Below are 21,040 nucleotides of genomic sequence, written 5' to 3'. Positions count from 1 at the left end.
TATAGTAATGTCCTCATTATATCTCATGATATTATAGAACCAAACAAATAGACACCCCTCATGGGGTTAAACAAACCTTTACATTAAGGTCAATGATCGACTCTAATACTATTTATAATGATTTGTCCTTAACTATGTAAATATTATCCGCTCTAAACCCAAATGAATTATCATGACTTTAAAATGTGTCTATAATGTTAAGAAAAATTCATACATATATAATGTTAGAAACACTTTTTCCTTATCTAATGTGAAATATTGTATTACACCTCTTGTAACATGCCTCACTAACCTAATGTAGTGTTTCTAAACAACCTCTTATATGTTCTCTCTGTAGCCTATGTGCGTGTTAAGCTCTCTCTTAGGTTGTACACCATGCAACATGCTTCACTAACTTCTTGCAACATCTAATGATAAAAATATCGATAATCACATATATATCATTACTTCGATTTTATGAATATATTGAAAAAATATCGGTGGATATTTTGATACAAAATATCGATGAGCCAAAAATTAATTAAAATTCATAAAAATGTAAGAAAAAACTCTAAAAAATAAAATTAGAAATATAATAGACATTTTAAAGTTATTTTATTAAAGAAATTAACACATACATAATGTAATTTATAATATTCAACAATAATGTTTATAACTTAAAAATATATTTTATATATATCTATCTAATTTGGTTATATTCAATGACATAAAAAATGATAATACATGTATAAATATTTTTTTTATTAAAATATTGATAAATTTATTTATTAATTGATATTTATTTTGTATTTAGTTATTTTACAAAAGACATGATAATTAAAATTAATGTATTTATAATAATTTGATTCTATGATATCTATATATATAAAAAAAAATTATATATATAGTATTAAGAAATTTATTTTTGGATACTATATATAATAAATTTAATTTATATATATAAGGGTATGTCAATAAATAACAAAAATATAAGTTGGGTGGGTGGCACAACATTCCCCTACTCTAAGGTGACGTCTTGGTTCAACCACTTCAACCATTACTTTTTAAAATTTAGTTTTCCTAATAGCAGCGCTTGATGCATGCGTGTTGGGCAGCTGGTCAGATGATGTGACCTGGAGCCGATTGATGCAGCTGGGCGGCCGATTAAAGCAATTGGGCTAGATGACGTGACCTGGGCCCACAACAACGTGAAGCGTGCAAAGCGGGCTGTGGGGGATTTTAGGCAATTTTTCCGAAAAAAAATCTGCGAAAAAACGCAATCCACGATGATTAAATGAAATAAAATCGGCTATTTATCGTATTATCACCCCTCGATATCATTTCCACACCTCCCGATAAACATATATCATCGATATTTATCAAAATTTTCATCCTTAAACATCTCTAGATAACTTGTTACAAGTTCTTTATGTAATTGGTGTTACGCGCTAAGCCTTCTTTAAGTCCACGCACCTTGTAACATGCTTCACTAGCTTATTGAAGCATCTTTAGGCAACTTACTGCATGCTTTCTATATAACTAGTGTATGTGACAAGCCCTCTCTTAGTCCACACTCCTTACAACATGTTTTACTAGCTTGTTGTAGCATCTCTAAGCACCCCGTTGCAAGTTTCTTGAGCATATAACCCACCATGCTCATGTGTTCCCATCATATCTAAGTCATGTACGTGTCAAGGTAACTCGCTCATGCATCCATTTTGTTACTATTATGGCTGAGTTGACCTTGTTGTTGCCTCATTGCATATGACATTGCGCTCTTATGCCACCTTGCCTCAATTACAGGTAACTCATAGAGCCAAAGTGTCCACTCATGAGGTATTTGTGTCATATACTCCAAGTCAAGGGGCTAACAATAATCTATTACCTTGAGGAGCCTCCAACCATATCTATTAAATCAAGATCATTAATATATTCAAAGAACTTGATAACATTAAAGTATAGGTTAAAGTCATTATCAAAATGTGCCAAAGTTAAGTAACATGCTTTGAGCCATTTCTCGATTAGAACAAATCTAACAAATTAAGATGTCACTCTAAGTAGGATATTTTCAAGGAATGTATATAAAAATTGGTCAAATATTAACTCACAAGAGGTCAAATCAATATGTTAACCCTAAGACAAGGGAAGGTAAGTTGATAAGCAAGAAATTTCAAGTCAAAACTACCCACATAAGGAGATGAAATGGGTTTAAAAAAGCTCTAAGGAATCGCCTTCGTGAACTAAAATATGGAATGGCTTCCCTTATCCTTTATGTAATGAAAGAAGGAGTAACACCTTATTCGACAAATATCATTTCTCTTAGAAGTGATAGGCATACTCTCTCGATATTCATTTGACATTATTGACAAGTTAGTATCTCATGCATGCAAAGCACATGACTTCCAACTTAATTAACACTAAGGTATACGTATTGATATAAAATGCATATATAATAACATAAAACACATGGAGTCATGCAACCAAAGAACCATCAAGTATACATAGCAACATGTGCCCCTAGCAATCTAATGTATCCCATTGCAACAATGTGACATAGGCACATAGATTCATGTGGTGCATGCAAAATCTTCTTTCCTTCGGTACTCCTTACATATATATGTACAATGCTATTGTTTTGTGTGAATTAGAGCAAATGTGCTCCAATTCTTTTCACAATATGAAAATGATGCAATTTGTGGCGGAATTCTAATGACCAACTTCCTTAAGGTAAGGGCTCTATTCTCATACATGAACCATCTTTTACCGACAAACAAATAAATAATATAAATAAATACATTAATATATGGATAATAATCAAAGTATTTTGATATTATCATTCTACTACTTTGTTATTCATAAGAAATACTCATCCATAATTATTTTTAATTTGAAAGCAATTATAGCTCGATCATTAAATCTTTTCTACATATTTCAATTGAGCTATATATTCAATATGGTAACATCAAACATTTAATAAAGTTGCAAATATGATGACAAAGGAACTTAAAATTTATAAGTTTGCAATATTATATTATCAAATCTACCTCATTTCTAATTTAACCAAGGCTTTCATAGTGGAAATGTAATATGGAAAACATGACATGTATAATATCAATTATATTTGGGATCACGAACTCTCTCTTTGTATTAAAATCTGGGATTGGAATAATATATTACAAAATTACAATATAATTAGGATAAAGTTAACATTATTCAAAACTCCCAAGATATCAAATTGACAATGGTTAACAACTCAACAATGAATAGAATTATTAGTTGCATGAAGTGGATAATAAAATGCTAGGTTATCATCTCATCGTTCATTAATTATGTCACTATATACCCTTTACATGTTTGAGACTTTCCTTGATAACATTAACTAACTCGTTTATTAGAATAAACTTCTAAATTCATTATTCGAAGAACAAACCTCAAGTTTTCTATATTTAAACTTGAAGATGTTAGTTGTTTTGATGTATACATAAACCCTTATTTTCATCTTTGAGATTGTGAATTTAGAAATGAGCCATATTTTGATATCATTTAAGAATTTCATGTTGATGAAATGGAATGAAAATGAGGTATTCATAGGAGATTTAGGCTAAAATAGCAATTAGAAAACCAATTAGTCATTATAAAACATTTCTTACCATTGGAAAATATCCCAATTCAAATTTGGCTTAGGATGATGAAATATTCATTAGGAAACATTTTTTTACCATTGGATCAAAGACTTTCATAAAAATTCTCGTAGAATCGAGAATGAAGTTTTTATTCTGTATATGTCAGATCATGAATTAGTAATTGCATCCAATCTCCAAAAAAATCACCAAGATCAAATCTTATTACATGATATTTACAATCCATGATTTATGTTTCATCTTTTGGGGATCAAATCTACTTGTTAAATGGGAGGAACAAACTATTAATGACTTTTTGAAAAAATTAGTAAAAGTCACTTTGAAGATATTTGGCAATGGTTCTTGCTAGTTGTCCAATCTCTCATTGATTTTTTCTCCTATATTTTTTGGAAGAATAGACAATTTTTTTTTCTCTCAATTTCCCTGATTCTACATATCCCATATATATATGCCCATATTATATTTTGGCTAATAAGAAGGAAAATGTTTTCCCTAATGTAAATGCACTTTTGGCAAACTTCTCTAATTTCTTTTTGAGAAATCTGCGGGGAAAAATATTTAAAAAAATTTCTAATATTTTTTCTTCCTCATTTTTTTATATCTTATTTTCCCTAATATAAGAAAAAATGATTTTTTTTTCCAACATTTTTGTCTTTCTTTAATAGACATACCCTAAAAGAAAAAAATATATATTTATGATAAATCAAACAAAATAATTTACTACTTACGAGATGTTTTTGAGTTCTAATTAAATTATCTTTAATTATAAATGTACTTCTAATTTATTTATTAATTTAATTATAATTATATTAATCACTTCATTTAAATTTAATACACTTTTTTCTCTAAGAATTACATATATGGATTAATTTAAGTCACAGGTTTAAATTAAACACCATTCCCTCGAACACAGAAAGTCTTTAGAGAGAGAAGTTGTAAATTGTGAAATGCAACTAATCAATGCATTAAAGAGAGTAAGTAATTAATTGCTAACTGTACATAAACTAACTCAGCAACTCATACGCTTAGCTTACACTCGGCCAATTCCTTTGTTGACTGATGCAGAATTAGGTACCTTATCAAACACGATGGGACTTCTCTCGTACACTTCTTGACTTATTCCATGGTAATCTTCCTTCTCAATCGAAGGGTCCAGAACGCCCATAAATTAACACATCATTGACATATGGGTAATAATTACGGTGCATTTAAAGCCACCTCATCATAAATTTTCAATAAATTAATGATTGATAGCAATAATGATACCTTAATTTGAGATGAATATTGATTGGGAATTGATGTGATGCACCCACTATTGGGTAAACATTGTAATCTTGTAGTTGTTTTCAAACTCAAATTAAACCCACAACTACAATGAAGTTGCACAATGACCTAGAAAAGCCAAGAGCTGGAGCTGCTGTTGGAGAATGGAGATGGCTATGGATGAATGACTACATACATACACATTGAACCATCCATAGGCCATAACCAACCCACCCTCATGAATTGAATCATTCCTGATTCCTATAAGCCTGTTATGGTGAATGCTGAATGAAGAAAAAGAGGTCACCCATTATTAATTAATGAAATATGGTCAGGGTTTTCAACAAGTATCATCAGCTTCTACTTTTTCTCCACTAACATTGAACTGGGCTCTCTGGAGCTTTCCCCTCTGGTCTGTCATTCTTTGTTAAAAGGGGTGGAAGGATATGCCCACTGATAGATAATCATCCCTTTAAACAGGGTTTAATCAGTTACAAAAAAAAATTGCAGATTAAACAGATAGAGAGGTTGATATTACAAACATGTTTCAGTTCTCAAAGGGAGAGCTGAAAGGGAGAGAGAGAGGTTTAATCAGTTAAAGAAAAAAACTGCAGATTAAACAGATAGAGAGGTTGCTATTACAAACATGTTTCAGTTCTCAAAGGGAGAGAGAGAGAGAGCCGGGAAAAGGAAAGGGAGAAACAAAGAGAATCAACTCTGATGTACATAGAGAAGTGAACAATGAAATAAACGAGAGGGGATCAAGCAGCAGGGGCCCTAATGAAGTGGAGAGAGGAGGGGGAAGCGAAGGGGAGACTGCGGAGGATGAGAAAACGAATTCTCCTGGGGAAAGGGGCATCGTGGAAGATATGCTCCAGCACCCTTGCCAACAGCGCTGTGTACTCCTCCATGAGCTCTGCTACTACCGCCACCAATATCATCCCTTCTATCACCCACTACACTTCTCTGCTTCAATTTCAAGTTATGGGAATGTGCCTTCAACTCCAAATGAGGGGAGAACCACGCTTCAAACTCTGAAGGAAACAAAATCTAACAGGTCTTCCGTCTTGGTCTGCAACTGGTGGTGGAGGCTACGCTCTCTTTCTACTCAAATACTTAAAAAAAATATAAATAGATGAGTGGGCAGATGGTTTGTTTTCTAACACCATCTTTAGCTTTCCAACGGCGGTGCAGGGCAGTTGTTTTATTTTTTTTCCAGTGTGCTAGTGCTACTACGCTTCCACGTGGGTTTCTCTCTCTGGATTTGTCTGACTTCGACTCATTTCCCAGAGCTTTATCTGGAATTTCATTATTGCGAGGCCAATGATGCTCATCCTTATCCTCTCTCCCTCCATCTTACCTATTATTTATTTCATTGATGCCCTTTATACATGCATTATGAGGTCACATCTCGGTTTCAAAAGCCTGACACGCCAAAATTAAACGCATCTCGCCCCTCTTCCCCACACCCACCACCCTCCACCCAACCACTCTACCATACAGACCCATGCGATGCTATCTGCCATCTGGGCTTGCCGTGGAATAGTGAATACTACATATTTTCACTATAAAACTTGTCTTCTTCTCATCCTTTTTGCCTCAAAACAAACACCTTATTACCCAAGCGTGATGACTCAAGGATACAATAAATAGGACCAAACTGTTGGCGCAGATACAGAGCCTTCTGTTTAACAAAAACCGCTGCAGCAGCGGCCAACCTTTTGTCAATTTGGTTATGAATCCAGTTGGATGGGTTTCTAGCACCCAATTCATCAGTGCCTTATTAACAAAACCCTATTCATACAAACTCCGACCACATATAGTTTAGTGCCTCTTGAAGTTCATAGGAAGGCAATCCAGAAATAAAAGTAGAAGTGATCTGTTACTACATTGGTTCCCACTTTTAAATTACAAAACTAAGCACAACTAGACCAGGATGTACAAAAGGAGGGCTGTTCGTATTACCGAAAGGAAAAAAAGAAATACCCTAAGCTATGAAGACCACCTGCAAAACTATCATTGTATAAGACCATCCAGACATATACAGTGTGTAGTCTTATCCATGCAACATGTAAGACCTAAGGTATCTCCAGGTCCCTGTTAAGAATAGGAACAGGGTTATAACTAGAGATAAGCTGACTGTACATACTAACAAGGTACTTGGGCCACGGCGTGCAGGGACTGTCTCCAAAAATGCTGATGGCTTCACCTGGAAGTTGTCAGATTCACCTTCAGATTCACCATCCCTGTTCACCCTCAATCTCAGTTTTAATCCTCTACTGGTTGCCCCAACGATACTGTCAGAAAGGCAGCACTCTTTCTCTGGGCCGTCAGATGTAGGAGGATGTTCTCTGCCTTCTCCAACCTGCAGACACTAATATTACATGGTTTCTAATTGGAGAAGAAAAACCATCTGAATTTTATTTAGTTTCAGTAACAGAGCTTACCTCCTTGAGAGTTGGCTGGGCTTCTTGTTCGTCATTGCTGCTTGCATACATCACTTTGTGCACCTGCAAGCGGATTCTTCTAGGAGCAATGCCCTGTGTTACAAAGTTGTCAGGCATTTGTCGTTGTAGTGGCTGGCGGGTTCTGATCTTGATTCCAGTTCCACCAACAGGATCACCACCATAATTAACATGATTCTTCTGAGTAGATGATTCCTCCAGATTATTGAGTAAAGCATCTAATGAAGCCATAGCAGAAACAGCAGATGAAGCATCTCGTCCAATAGAATCATCCCCAAGAGCACCAATGTTACCACTTTTGAATTCTGGGAAATGGAATGACGCTTGAGGTTGGTGATATCCAGGAGATACATCCATTTGCAAGTGATCCTTGCCAACAATATACTCATCGGACCACTTGGAAGCTCTCATTTCCGGATCATACTGGTGTAAAAGGGAAAAGCACAATGGATTAATTTTATAAATAATTAGAATTTCTCCCTGACTAAGGTAACCACCAATCAACCATGTAAAGTGACCAAAAGGTGAAGGTATGACCACACACTTATCAAGTCATATACCCATCAATGTTTGTATTAAGAAAAATGTATCTTCAATACACGTTTTAACCAAAATTAAAAGAAAAAGAAAAATATTTGCATAAAATCTAAAGCTATGGAAATGAAACTTTGGAAATTCAATGCACTCCAAATATATAAGACATTCGGTTGCATCAGTTAACAAGATGTATACAAAATCCTATTGTCTCAAAAAAAAAGCATGAAAACAGAATTCATAAGCCCCAAAAAGCATTCATTTCCCAATTTTCCTTTCTGAAAAAGGACAGAAGCTATACAAGCATAGCAGCAACTTCTCCACAAGCTTTTAAAATTATTCAAAGGAAAATACTGATAAGGCACTATTTAACTGGAGAGCATAAAATAAATGGCTCTGTGGAGAAGATTTTCCCGAAGAGAGAGTAAAAGAAAGCCTTTAAAGCTTTTCTGAAGCACTTTGAAAACAATACTTTGCCTTGTTCACATCTAATGAGATGAAGTCACAGATAAGATATGCAAAAGCAAATATAAATCTATTTCATGCGATTTTGTTGTATTATATGTATAAAAAAACCCGTGTATTATAAATCTATGGTTAAATACTACCATGAACCCCTTTTAAAGTTAAATCAGATGTACCACCTAAGGGATAAAACAGCTCAAAATTTTGGTGCTTGAACTTTCATTGCAATTTATAAAAGTAGTTATTGTACCTGCATTTGAGCCATATCAGTGTCAGTGTCACTGTTTGATCCACCATTTTTAGTATGAGAGTCTCCATGTGGTCTATTAGGTAACAGAGAAACTTGACCGGGCACCAGGGTCTCACTTCCAACAGCTGAGTTCTTCTGACTGTTGGACTCTTCGCCAGAGCATTCATCATGGTTATTGAAGATTTCATCCCAAAACTCTGTGAGGCATACCTCCGGCTCACTAGCCCCATCCTGAAAACGCAATCCAGTCTGACCATCACCAAAGTCACTGGAAAAAGGTGAACTCATGTAGGCTGTGGCTAGCTCTGGGTAAAGCTGCGATTCTGGAGAGAAAACCTTGCAATCTATTTGACCATCATACGACCTTGAATCTTCTCCCAGCGGTGGATAAACCTAAAATAATAGGAAGAATAACCAAGGTCTGTTCACTGAGTTTCTTATAATAATAAAGTCAATATACTAAAAATGAAGCACAGTGACAAGCTAAAATCCCTGTTTCTCACCTCTGAAACTTGTTCTTCTACTTCTGCTACATGGTCTTCCACATCAGAAGGTATGTAGCCATTGCAGCAGCTCTCAACAGGTACAGGAGCAGTAGGAGTGACATTGTCTGATTTATCATTCAGCCATCTCTCAATATTTTCTGATTCCCCCCCAGTCGGTGTATCTGACATTTCTGTTTCTTGAACAAGATCTGATGATGTGTCACCTGGAGAAGACTTGGTTGTCACAGGAGACAAGCCCGTAGGCTCTACTTCATCATACTTTGGATTATCAATCCTCTCATTTGGCTTGTAGAACAAACGAAACAGAACATAGGCACCCTGCAGAAAGTAAATAAGGAACAAAATGGGTTTGAAATGTCAGTACAGCTGGTCAATATTAAAACTAATAAAATCAACAGTGAATATCAGGTTTGACTGCCTTCTTGGATTCCATATATCTATGATGGTTCTTTAATTACAGAGATGAAGAATTTGTTCCCATTCTCATGTGAGGTGGGGCTCATTAGTTCCATGGTTCAACAGTTTTGTTTCACTGTTGAAACCAAAATCTTCAAGTCTCCCTTGACATGAATTTGATGAGTACCCAACCGTTGATCCTGATTCAATCCATATCTCAATCCTCAAATTTCAGCATGCACACCGATGTTTGAAGCATATAAGATGAATTCACCTGACAGAATTCAGCTCATGGAATTTCTAAATGCACACCACTTTACCCATTTCACAGATTGACCATAAATTTATTTTAAACAAAATGGCCTATTGGAGGTTACCATATTATATTTTGAAATTTTCTTCCCCTACTTGCTTTCTTTTCCACTAGGATGTAAGATGAGCCGCTCAAAATACGGGAAATACTCTATTGGACATGATATGACAAGGGAGGCGTGGGATCTATATTTCACATGCTTATTGGCCAAATATGTACCCACCAAGTGTGTTCAATAAAGAAATAGAAAAAGAAAAATAAACTCCTATGTAATTCTAAATAACCTGACATTCTCATTGGATATTTTTAATTATACATTCCATCTTAGCGTAGGGGGTAGAATTATAGAATGAGAAAAAAGGGAAATTAGATAAGCTTATTTGTGCCCCCTACGTCCCACAATCAAGGGATCAGACAAATCTGACACTCATACATAAACCAAGACCCAATTTTATATTAGACCAACAGAACCCTAACAATGCATTTTTTGGCACAACTTCAAAGCCTACATGTCTGAAAGCTTCAAAAGCATTTTGGTTTCTGGCTTTACACAATTTCCATGACAGTATAAACTATTGTTTAAATTATTTTCATTTCAGAGTTTTTAATCCTATATTTTGATGATCTCAACAAGCCCTGACTCACTATGTTTACCCCTTGCTGACAAACACAGCCCATCCCATTTCATTTAAAATTTGAGGTGATAGTTTTTCCTTGACTTCAATGTTAGCTAATAGTTTGGCAGGGAACAAGAAAGGCTTTAGAAATACCCATAATGCTTGATATTTGATAAAAGGATATTAATGACACTATCTCAAAATCTCAAGGGATGGTGACCCTTCAAAAACTGAGAGGCAAGTTAGGCCAATGACACCCAACCCCTTGCCACCTGAGATGGACCTCAGGGAACCCAACACAGTCAGAAACCACGGAGGAAGGCTTCATATAGTTCCCTTTTTATCAGAGAAGGAATTAAGAAACTATTTACTCTTATCATTTTGGGTGTACTTTTACTGGTTTTCAAAACCTATAGAAGTGTTCTCATTGTTGTTCTCAAAAACAACAAATTAATCCTGAAATACTACTCATTATTCAACTGTTGTGATGAGATGAATTTAAACGATGGGATTAGAAGGGGAACTCTAATTCGTTGCAGTTCAAAATTTTGATTTTGAGGTTGAATTTATATTCAGAAATTAGAAACTTAGGGGAAGTAAAGTCAATTCAGGGATTGGAGGGTACGATTCGAATTCCAAATCCATGAAAACAAGCACAAGCTAAGGAAACTTGCAGGTGAAGAAAGCTACAAGAGAGAGAAAAGAGTGTTACCTGGGAAGAATCAGAAGCAGAGTCGATGACACGGTACTCATGGAAGATCCAGTTGGTGCGCTGACCCTTGGGAGCACGGCCCTTATAGAAAACAAGGGTCTTCTTCATGCCAATCGAAGCGGAAGACTTGCGAGACTTAATGGTACGGTCCTTGCCAGTAGCTTTCCAGTAACCGGCGTCGGTGGCCCGGTTGGAACGACGGCCGTTTGGGTACTTCCTATCACGAGGGCAGAAGAAGAACCACTCCGGATCATCTGCCTTGATCATGGAGAGGCCAGGCAAATCCCAAGGCTCCCATTTGCAAACATCAAGTTCCCGAATAACCTCCACCTCCGAATGACGCCCTTCGATCTTCAACTTCAAGTAGTGGTTGATGAGCTCCTCGTCGGTGGGCCTGAATCTGAATCCCAGTGGTAATGACTCCATGGATACCGCTCCCATCTTCCAATTCCTCGCTAACCCTTTTCCCCTTTTCCCTTTGTTGTTTAATACACACAGTCCAATCAAACTTCGATTCTTCCTCCTCCTCCTTCTCCTCTTCTTTTTGCCTTTAACTCTTTTTCTCCCTTGCTTTTTCTTTCTTTGTTTCTTTGTTTCTTTATTTTTAGCTTTTACCCCGCCATCATCAATCGGTATGTGTTTCCTATATAATGTGATGTGAGGCCAAAGCGCGTAAGCGCTCTTTCCTTGTATAACGTCTTCCCAATACGCGTCAATGGACGTGAGGTTGGCTTTCCAATCACAACATGACACCACGCACCCTGTTTTGGCCTTTGGCTCTTTCGCATTCACGTATCTCTTCTCAAATTCACAGGCATCTGCCTAGAAACCACTCCCCCACCTTCCCACCAAGCTTCACTGTTGCTCACTCTACAAGCCATAGTCCTCTTCCCCATTCACACTTCTTTGTCCTTTTTCATTTATTCATTCCAAATTTTGTGAAAATTTCTAACAGTGAAGGTGAAGCTGGGTGCATTTATGTCAATGACACTAAATGCTTTAATTAATCATAATGGGCTCTTTGGCTTTCTGTCCTTTTCTTTTCCCCTCATCCACCCAAATCAGCCCACCTCATGCGTTCTCTCTATTAACATTATTATTCTCACACCTTTTTCCATTATCATCCGCATGTTTGTCACTTGAAATTATCTACCCTTACTTAAAAGCCATGAATGTTGCAGTGAGTACCCTGTATTCCAAAAGGCTTGAATGAGTTATCATAACAATTTTAGGTACAATAAACTATTCATTCATGGATACTGATCTCTGCAAGTAGGTCAGGAGAATTGAAATGTTGGACCAAATGAGGGCTGGACATGCATGTAGTGAAATCATAAACAATCCTGGCTCTTTCTTGTTATTGATATTTACAGGTGTTTTTATATTTATTTTCAGGCTTCTGCATTTATCAAAACCCGCTTCCTCCACAGGAGTTATCCCCACTACCGCTGCAGCTGCTGCGTCTCTCATGTCTGATGCTGGGGTTACAGCATGATAGCAAAGATTATAAAATTGCAAGATGGTGAGAAAATTTAGTTGCATCCATGGGAGCTCCTGCCAAATACTGTTAAACTTCGCTGTGAAACCTTTCTCTATGAATCAAACTGAAAAGACGACGTTTAAAACTAACAATTACAAAATAAGTTCTTCCTACTCCCAAAAATACTTTCCCAGTGCTTCATAATCGTTCCACCGTTCCTACAATGCTTCTCACAAATTCTCAAAAGACCCAATTGTTAATGTCTTTCTAGAACCTCATGCTTGCTAAATGGCTGGCTAAATGATTCATTGATTTAAGGTGTCATAACTGTCATCTTAAGTTACATGTTGTGAAGGCATATAAATTGGTAACATCCAAGATTTTAGGTTACACATTCCAGTTTCAAGAGATGATGTCTAGTGTAGAAGAAATGATCTAAAGATGAAGGAAATAAGCAACGTTAGAAAAGGAAGGATTCGCTCTTTGGGCTTGGTAAAAGGACTATATATTGAGGGCTATGTACAGTATAAATTAAGGAGTCAAGGACTATGTGCATATGCATCACCCAAAGAAACCATGTGCATATGCGTTCACCAACAACAGATCAGATGGTGTGAGGATACGAAGAATACAAACAAATATGCATCCACTCAAAACACGTACATCCACGAGAATGACTACTTGTTTCTGGTAATGCAAATCGAAGCAGCATGAATGCGTATAATCATATTAAAATCTAGAATAAAGAGGACTTGACAACATCAGATGGATTTCCAAAGAAAATTTCATGGCACACTCAACTGAATAAATCAAATCTGTTTAATGGAGAATGATCTTTTCCAATGCATCAGGTGTATAATCTGCAAGAGAAACAAGAACATTAAGGTAAGGCAGAGGAAGATAGATGAGTACCCATAACAAAATATGTAAGAGGGCTCTTATAGGTTTTAAATCTTATTATTTACATATTTACCTACAAAGTAGGATAGTAACCAAGAGTCACATTTGTATCCACTCTCTGTGATACTCTTCTTAAACTCCACTCATGGCAAAATTCCAGGGCAAGCCGTATTGCAGTTCCAAGTCCAAGGACGACAATAACACCTGTTCCAATGCCCACCAAGAACTTGGAATATTGGAAGGTTGTATTTGCAGATAAACAGGTGCCAAATGGGTATAAAATAAGTACCAATGATGATGTTCACAGGCAATGCAGAGACACCAAGAACAATTGATATCAGCACATCCAACAGAAGACCGCCAATGAGGATTGACAAAGCCACCCAAAGTGGTTTAAAACAACCCTGTTGCAGAAATGATCAATCTAAAATCACAGCAAAGAATAATGTTTTCACTAAATGAAAAGATTCTAGTAGCTTGATAGCTACATTCTTACCCTTGCTTGTTCCTGCGCAATATTTGACCCTCTAAAGTTTGGGTCAACCCTCCAAACCCAGTAATTTGCCTGCTTCATGGAACACACAAGATAATTTAAAGACATAAACCTCCATTATATGCTACAAATTGTCATCAGTATCACCCGAGCTTAGCACTATTTTATGTGTTTGCTTATACCAAAGGTCTAAGACTATAATCAATCACTGATGGGCAATGCCATGGATATGTAGTCTATACAAAGCATTTTCACACAATAACAGTCTTTTCTGCTTTTCAACATACTGCTAGCATATCTCAAACAGAGATCCAGCGCCTGGAGTTGTGCGGTCTCAGTTTTGAAAAGCAACATTGGAACACTGGATAAACCATCAACCAGTAAATTGCTTTATTAAAAGTTTGGGCTTTAAAGCACATACACCATCAGATAAAATGTGGGAGGGATGGGGGGGAGGGAATCACGTTGTAGGATTCCACCAAAATGGTTCAACCCAAGCATTAAATCCAATTCAAATCTTAATGAAAAGAGTAGAGGCAAACTTAAAGTTTTTCATACTAGGTTTTATTTACACAAAGATACTGAATACCTACACTCGGTTGGGATTCCGGAGGAGACACATTTGAGGCTACCTGTCTACACAAAAAGACTAAAGCACATTATGGTCATTCAAAATTGCGCTAATCTTAAATCATCAACTGGTTCAATGAATAACTTACTGGCATATCTCGCATTTGTTTGAACCTTTTGTATGAAACCAAGTGTCTATACATGTTCGGTGAGATTTTGCAAGCCCACCTCTACATTGGCATCCAAGATCTATCAAATCTTCTTCCTTCTCCTGCTGACAAACTCTGTAGAACAAGAATAGTCACTGGCTCCATGGTTCGAACACTTTTCCGATGGTTCTAATAGTCCCCGTTAAAATTAAAGGGAGTCACTGAACAACATGCCTTGGTACCCATTGCAACACTAAATGAATTAATAACCCAGCTGCGTAGTGTCTTTTACATGCAAATCACTGTTTGGAATATATTCTTAAAAGAAATGCTTAGAATAACTTACAACGAAATGGACCAATCCCCACCCCCAATTCCCTGAAATGAAAATGTCAGAAAGCATCAATTGGTTCCTGGGAATTTCAATTCGCAATTCCCAAATACCTATTGGTGGGAGGATGCTTGGTTTTGCCGTGAAAAGTTGCCCATTTAGAGAAAATGGGGAATTGGGTTAGTTGTGATGCAGGAAGAACAAGGGTAATAATGAAGGGAATTACAGATTGTAGGGCTCCAGAAGAGAGACACCAAAGAAAACAAAATCAGATATGTAAACAAGTGGAAAAAATTGACAGAACCTGCATTGGTCGTGAGAACTGGGAGTCCTAGAAAGGTGAGGCTTCTTGGGAGAGAGTTGGTCCCCATCAGAAACAACAACCTGAACGAGGGAGTCGCCATTGGAAACAAGGATGGTGGTGAGGGTTACGTGATCCCCAGAAACAACCTCCACCGATGACCCTCCGGCATCACCCTCTTCCTCCAGGTCCACACCATTCTTCTTCATTTGTCTTCCCTTTCGCTACGCTATCTCTCTCTCTCTCTCAAAACTAAAACCCTCCCCCCCAAATCTCAGTGGTTGGACACGCCATGACTCCTCAGCGTCCAAGATTATGACTCCACATCCTAATCTAAGAGAGACTACACTACTCTTTTCCATTTTCAAGTTATATCTTCTAATAATATAAATATTACCTTCTCCTAGTCTCGAAAATTTCTCCATCCAAAATATCTCGATAATGCCTTTAATCGAGTGCATAAAACTTAAATTAAAACAATTTTTTTTCTTAAAAAATTCATACAATTATTTTGACTTTATGAGCCTAAAATCTAATTTAAAAACATAAAATAAAAATAAATAAAGATTTGATTTAAATTATGGTCATAATAAACCAACACAAAAGGGAAAAATAAAGATCATTCACATGAGGAAAGGCGACCAAAAAAGGTGGGTCCGAGAACATTTATGGCCCCACTCATATTTCTGCTTTGATGGGTAAGCCTAAGGCATGCACATCACCAACTGGGCACACAAGAAGCCAAATAGGTAGTTTTAGAATAAATCACTTTTATTGAATAATTTAATCACACAAATCATGTAAAAAAAATCAAGCAAGATCCGGATAAGCATCATAAAAGAGACTCCTTGATAGTAGCATCAATCCAAAATTAAGGCAAAAGAGTCGTTCCCCATAGGACCCGCATAATGGTATGTTTGGTAGGTGGTAGGGGTATAATTCGATGTTTGGACCGGTTAAACAAAAAATTTCTAATACTTGAACTTAGGTTAAATTTTTTTTTTTAATGTAAGTTTAATTAAGATTGACATTGGGTTAGAGTTCGAATAATTTGAGTTTATCACGTATCTAATTTAATGTTTATTTAACATTTATAATGTTAGTATAATAATATTTATTCTTTTAGGCTATGTTTGGTTCCCGGAAAGTACAAAGGAAAGAAAAAAAATGCTAAGGAAAATGATTTTCTCATGTTTGGTTGTCCTATGAAAAATATCAAATAAAATCAAATATAATTAAAACTAATTAAAAACTTATGTATTTTTAAATTATTTAATCTTTATATTGATGAGTTAAAATAAATAAAATGAGTTTGAAGTAACAAAAAAAATAATTTATCAACTTTTAATCTATTTTTTTATTTTCCTTCACTTTTTCTTTCCTTCTGCTTTTCCTTTGTATTTTCTTTCCCTCGCATTTTCCCTTAAATTTTCCGGGAACCAAACATAGCCTTAGATTTAAAAAATATATCAAATTATAATTATATCATACATTTTTTTATTTTATTAAAAAATATATATAAATTTGTTTTTACTTTTGTGTTAAATTTGTTTCATTTATTATTTAAATTTAAAACTAACTATACATATAAGAAAAAAAAAAGGTTTTAAAAAACTCATCTATCAAAATTCTTTTTATGAAAATATAAACATTTGGAATTTTGTAAAAGATAAGAACCCGTTTGGCAGAGTTTTGAAAAACAGAAATATAACTTTGGTTATTATTTTTTGTTTTTGGTTTTTAAAAACAAATTAAAATTGAGAACTTTTAGGGAACAAATAAAAATTGTTTTCACCTATGACCATGAAATTAAAAATAATAATGACCCCAAATAAAGAAAATAAAGATTGACTAAAGTTCCCTAATTTGATTCAAGAGGCCTGATAGGTAAGTTTATAATAAATCACTCTGATTGAATAATTTAGGCATACAAACCATGGATAAAATTAAAAGTGAGATTTTGATTTTCATAAAAATGAATGTTTTATTTTTATTCTTATTCCTATTTTAAAAAATAATCCAAATACATTGGATTAATTTTCCATTCTAAAATTTCAAAGATGGGCCAAGGATTCATTTTCCTTTATAGCTTACTTCGGCATACAAGTGATTCATGGTATGTTGTTGATCAGATTTTCAAACTTCTGTGATGCTTTCTGCTTTCATACATTTCGGTTAGTGATTACACTGCCTTGGATATTAATCTTTTAGAGGTTGGTGATGATTGCTTGATGCATGCATGGTTGAGGGTATTTGTGACAAGCAAAACAAATCAATAATATGAAATCAGATAAATGCAAACTAAAATGGCACAAATCTTGATTTTGAACCCACATTTTTATATTCTTCAATATTTGGAATTGAAAATAGGATTGGATTTACCAATCCAATCCGTCTGATCATTGACTAACAGCCTCTGTGATCCGATTTGATCAAAGTGGACCGTTCAAGGGTTGGACCACTATCAAATCAAATATCGAATTATCCAATTTCATATGAACCCATTAATTATTGTTTGACCAAAAACTTAATGAGCTTTTTAATTTCATTTATATTTATCTTTTATCATTTAATTTGATATATCAAATATAAAAATGAAATATTATTACAAAAATTAATTATATATACATATTTTAATTCCTTATAATTATTTTTAATTTTAATAAAATATAAATTATATATTTGTAATATCATTAGTCCGATCATCATTCATGAATAGATAATCTTTCTAATTCAATGTTTGGTCCGGTTCTACAAATATTGATATTTTTATATTCACCCATTTAGTTTTCTTCTTTAGTTTTGTCTAGCTTAGGGTGAGGGGAGGAGACATAAATGCTTATTTTTATTTTTATTTTTAAAAAAAAATTAATAGATTTTTATGGCTACATTGGTAGTTAGATTTTAAGGATATCTTTAAGATATATCGAATCCGATTTAAAGAGGAAGGTTGAGAGTAATAAGCAAACTAGAAAAGACCATGTACAAAGTGGACAATCAGATTAAAAATCTTACTCTAGAAAGAGGATTTGACAACATTGGAGATGTACAAAAAGAATTTCTAGACACACCCAACTGAATAATCGCATCTATTCAAGGTCTCTTAACTCTAAGAGGAGCAAAAGGTGGGTGACAATTTTTGAATCTTATTGTTTACATATTTAGCTACAAAGCGGGAAGGCACCCAAGATTCATATCTGTTTCGGCTCCTTGCTTTATTCTCCTTGAACTCTGGCTGAATCGCCCAGCAATGCAAAGTGCAGATCCAAATCCAAGCACAGACATGATACCTGTTACAATGCCTTTAAAATCTCAATCTGACCCAGCTTGGAAGATGATGGTATTTGCATGAACAGACACCAAATGGATATAGAACGAGTACCAATCATGATGTTCACAGTAAAGACACACCAAAAACAATTGATACCAGCACATCCAGCAGGAGACCAAGAATGAGGATCGTCAAAGCCACGCAAACCGGTCTAAAACCCCCCTGTTGCAGAAATGATCAATCCAAAGTCAGAGCAAGGAATATTGTTTTCATTAAATAATCAGATTCCAGTAGCTTTGATCATAGCTACCTACCTCCCTCCTTCCAAAGGAGGGATAATTTCCCTGCTACAAATTGTCATCAATAACAAGATCAAACAAGCTTAGCATGAATGATGGGCAATGCCATGGATTGGAAAACTAACAGTTTTCCTGCTTTTCAACATACAGCTAGCATATCTGAAACAGATATCTAGTGCCTCAGTTTGGAAAAGCAGAATTGGAATACTGAGCAGTTGATCGATTGAAAACAAGGGCAAAGGCAATGAATCTTAAAGTTTGCCATCCTAGATTGTCTTTACACAAAGATAGAGAAGACTTACACTCGGCAGGGACTCTGGAGGTGGCACATTTGCGGCTACCTGTCTGCACAAAAAAGACTGAAGCACATTATTGGCCGTTCAAAACTAGGTCAACTTAAATGAAAAACTTACTTGCATATCTCGCATTTGTTTGAACCTCTTGTACGGAACCAAGTATCTATACATGTTCGGTGAGCTTTTGCAAGCCAACCTCTACAATGGCATCCAAGCTCTATCAAATCTTCTTCCATGTCCGCATTACAAACTCTGCAGAAAATAACATGCAGAACAAAAATAGTTACGAGCTCCATGGTTAGAAATACAACACATTCAATGGTTCTAGTAGTCCCCTTAAAATTAAAGGGCAGTCATTTAACAGCACTAAATCAAAGCTAAGCTGCATAATTGTGATAACCCAGTTGAGTATTGTACTCTATTTGAAATGTATTCATAAAAGAAATGCTTAGAATGACTTTATAATGGGAATGGACCAATGTTGAACCCTGAAATGGGATGGCAGAAAGAAAGCACCAGTTTGGTTCCCGGGAATTCCAATTCCCAAATACCAATTGATGGGATATTTGGTTTGGTTATGAAAAGTGCCCGTTTTGAGAAGATGAAGAATTGGGTAAGTTGTGATGCAGGAAGAACAAAGGGTTGTACTTCGTAGGGCCCCAGAAGAGAGACACCAGACAAAAACAATATCAGAAACGAAAAGAAGTGGGAAAATTGATAGGACCTGCATTCATCGTGAGAGCTGGGAGTCCTAGAAAGGTGAGGTTTCTTGGGAGAGAGTTGGTCCCCATCAGAAACAACAACCTGAACGCGGGAGTCGCCATTGGAAACAAGGATGGTGGTGAGGGTGATATCCTTATGATCCCCAGAACCTGTGGGATCCCCACTAAAAAGTGTCACGTGTCTCTCTCTCTTTTAGCCACGCGGATGATCCCCCTGCGACACGTATCACAGCTAGTTCCACCCGGACGGGAGAATCATCGCTCATTCCACCCGGGGGTGTCTCGCAGCCGCCATTATATCCGGCTGACATTTCACCTCAGCCGGATATCACATATCCGGATATGGGCGACGCTCCACCTTCTCCAAGTGTATCTCATCCGGCACCTTCCACCGGATGGGAAAGGGAAGACGATTCAACTTCCCCGGATAGACATGTCTGGCTACTCTAGTGACAGCATAGCTCGTTAGACATTCGCGGATTCACCGGATCCACTTCCGCCCGTATATCGAAAAGATAACTTTGACAACACTGACGACCAAGTCCACTGAACTGTCACTCATCATTAATGCAAGATACATTCGACAAGATATTCCCAAATCTTCTCAGGTTTCCTGACACACTCCCGATATTTAAAAAGTCATAAAGTGCGACGACGTCCACCGCCTAAATACCCTCCTGACAATCGCCTTCTGACACCAGAAATGTCATGATCGCTTTGCCTATGGGCCACAATCATGACAATGGGACCCACTAGCCAAGCGGTGTCATACTTTCTGACACTATATGAAAGAGGCTTCACACAAAGAGGAAGGTAAGGTTTTTCTTCCCTAAAACCAACCTGAAAGCTTGATCTCTTGAGCCATGACTAACAAAACCATCGGAGGGTGCGTCCGGACATTCCATCCGGACGCCTTCTTGCAGGAAGGAGGAAGGACTGATACTATGCGTTGACTGAGATTTCGTTGCTGATTAACAATTACTGTAGCAGGGAAATTTCGCCACCAACAGAACCAACCTCACCCGATGAACCTTGGGCATCACCCCGTTCCAGTTCCTCCAGCTCCACACCATTCTTCTGCATTTGT

At 36.2% G+C, this 21,040-nt stretch overlaps 3 protein-coding genes across 4 annotated transcripts; all 3 read right to left on the bottom strand.

Moving 5' to 3' along the window:
* Positions 1-5,340: 5,340 nt before the first annotated feature.
* Positions 5,341-6,557, bottom strand: LOC117927745. Its single transcript, XM_034847408.1, has one exon. The coding sequence runs from the start codon at positions 5,822-5,824 to the stop codon at positions 5,645-5,647; it is 180 nt and encodes a 59-aa protein (XP_034703299.1). The 5' UTR covers positions 5,825-6,557; the 3' UTR covers positions 5,341-5,644.
* A 189-nt stretch (positions 6,558-6,746) lies between these two features.
* On the bottom strand, positions 6,747-12,144 carry LOC117927722 (protein NTM1-like 9). Its single transcript, XM_034847382.1, has 5 exons — positions 11,142-12,144; positions 9,101-9,421; positions 8,598-8,990; positions 7,331-7,771; positions 6,747-7,248 (listed from the first exon to the last, which is right to left on the bottom strand). Exons 1-5 carry the CDS (start codon positions 11,580-11,582, stop codon positions 6,940-6,942), a joined length of 1,905 nt encoding a protein of 634 aa, XP_034703273.1. The 5' UTR covers positions 11,583-12,144; the 3' UTR covers positions 6,747-6,939.
* Positions 12,145-13,110: 966 nt separating this feature from the next.
* LOC117927731 (E3 ubiquitin-protein ligase MARCHF2-like) lies at positions 13,111-15,722 on the bottom strand. 2 transcript variants are annotated; one of them, XM_034847392.1, is made up of 7 exons: positions 15,369-15,722; positions 14,734-14,868; positions 14,608-14,650; positions 14,018-14,086; positions 13,811-13,925; positions 13,599-13,725; positions 13,111-13,481 (listed from the first exon to the last, which is right to left on the bottom strand). In XM_034847392.1, the coding sequence occupies exons 1-7, from the start codon at positions 15,572-15,574 to the stop codon at positions 13,469-13,471; spliced, it is 708 nt and encodes a 235-aa protein (XP_034703283.1). In that variant the 5' UTR covers positions 15,575-15,722; the 3' UTR covers positions 13,111-13,468. The 2 variants fall into 2 exon arrangements, with proteins under 2 accessions (XP_034703283.1, XP_034703291.1); XM_034847400.1 differs by having other exon boundaries at positions 13,595-13,725; positions 15,369-15,721.
* Positions 15,723-21,040: the final 5,318 nt, after the last annotated feature.

This window comes from Vitis riparia, chromosome 2 (genome assembly GCF_004353265.1).
Source record: "Vitis riparia cultivar Riparia Gloire de Montpellier isolate 1030 chromosome 2, EGFV_Vit.rip_1.0, whole genome shotgun sequence".
In the NCBI taxonomy this organism is placed as follows: Eukaryota; Viridiplantae; Streptophyta; class Magnoliopsida; order Vitales; family Vitaceae; genus Vitis; species Vitis riparia.
The sequence above is the reverse complement of the archived record's forward strand: the minus strand, read 5'-3'. Positions and strand labels throughout refer to the sequence as shown.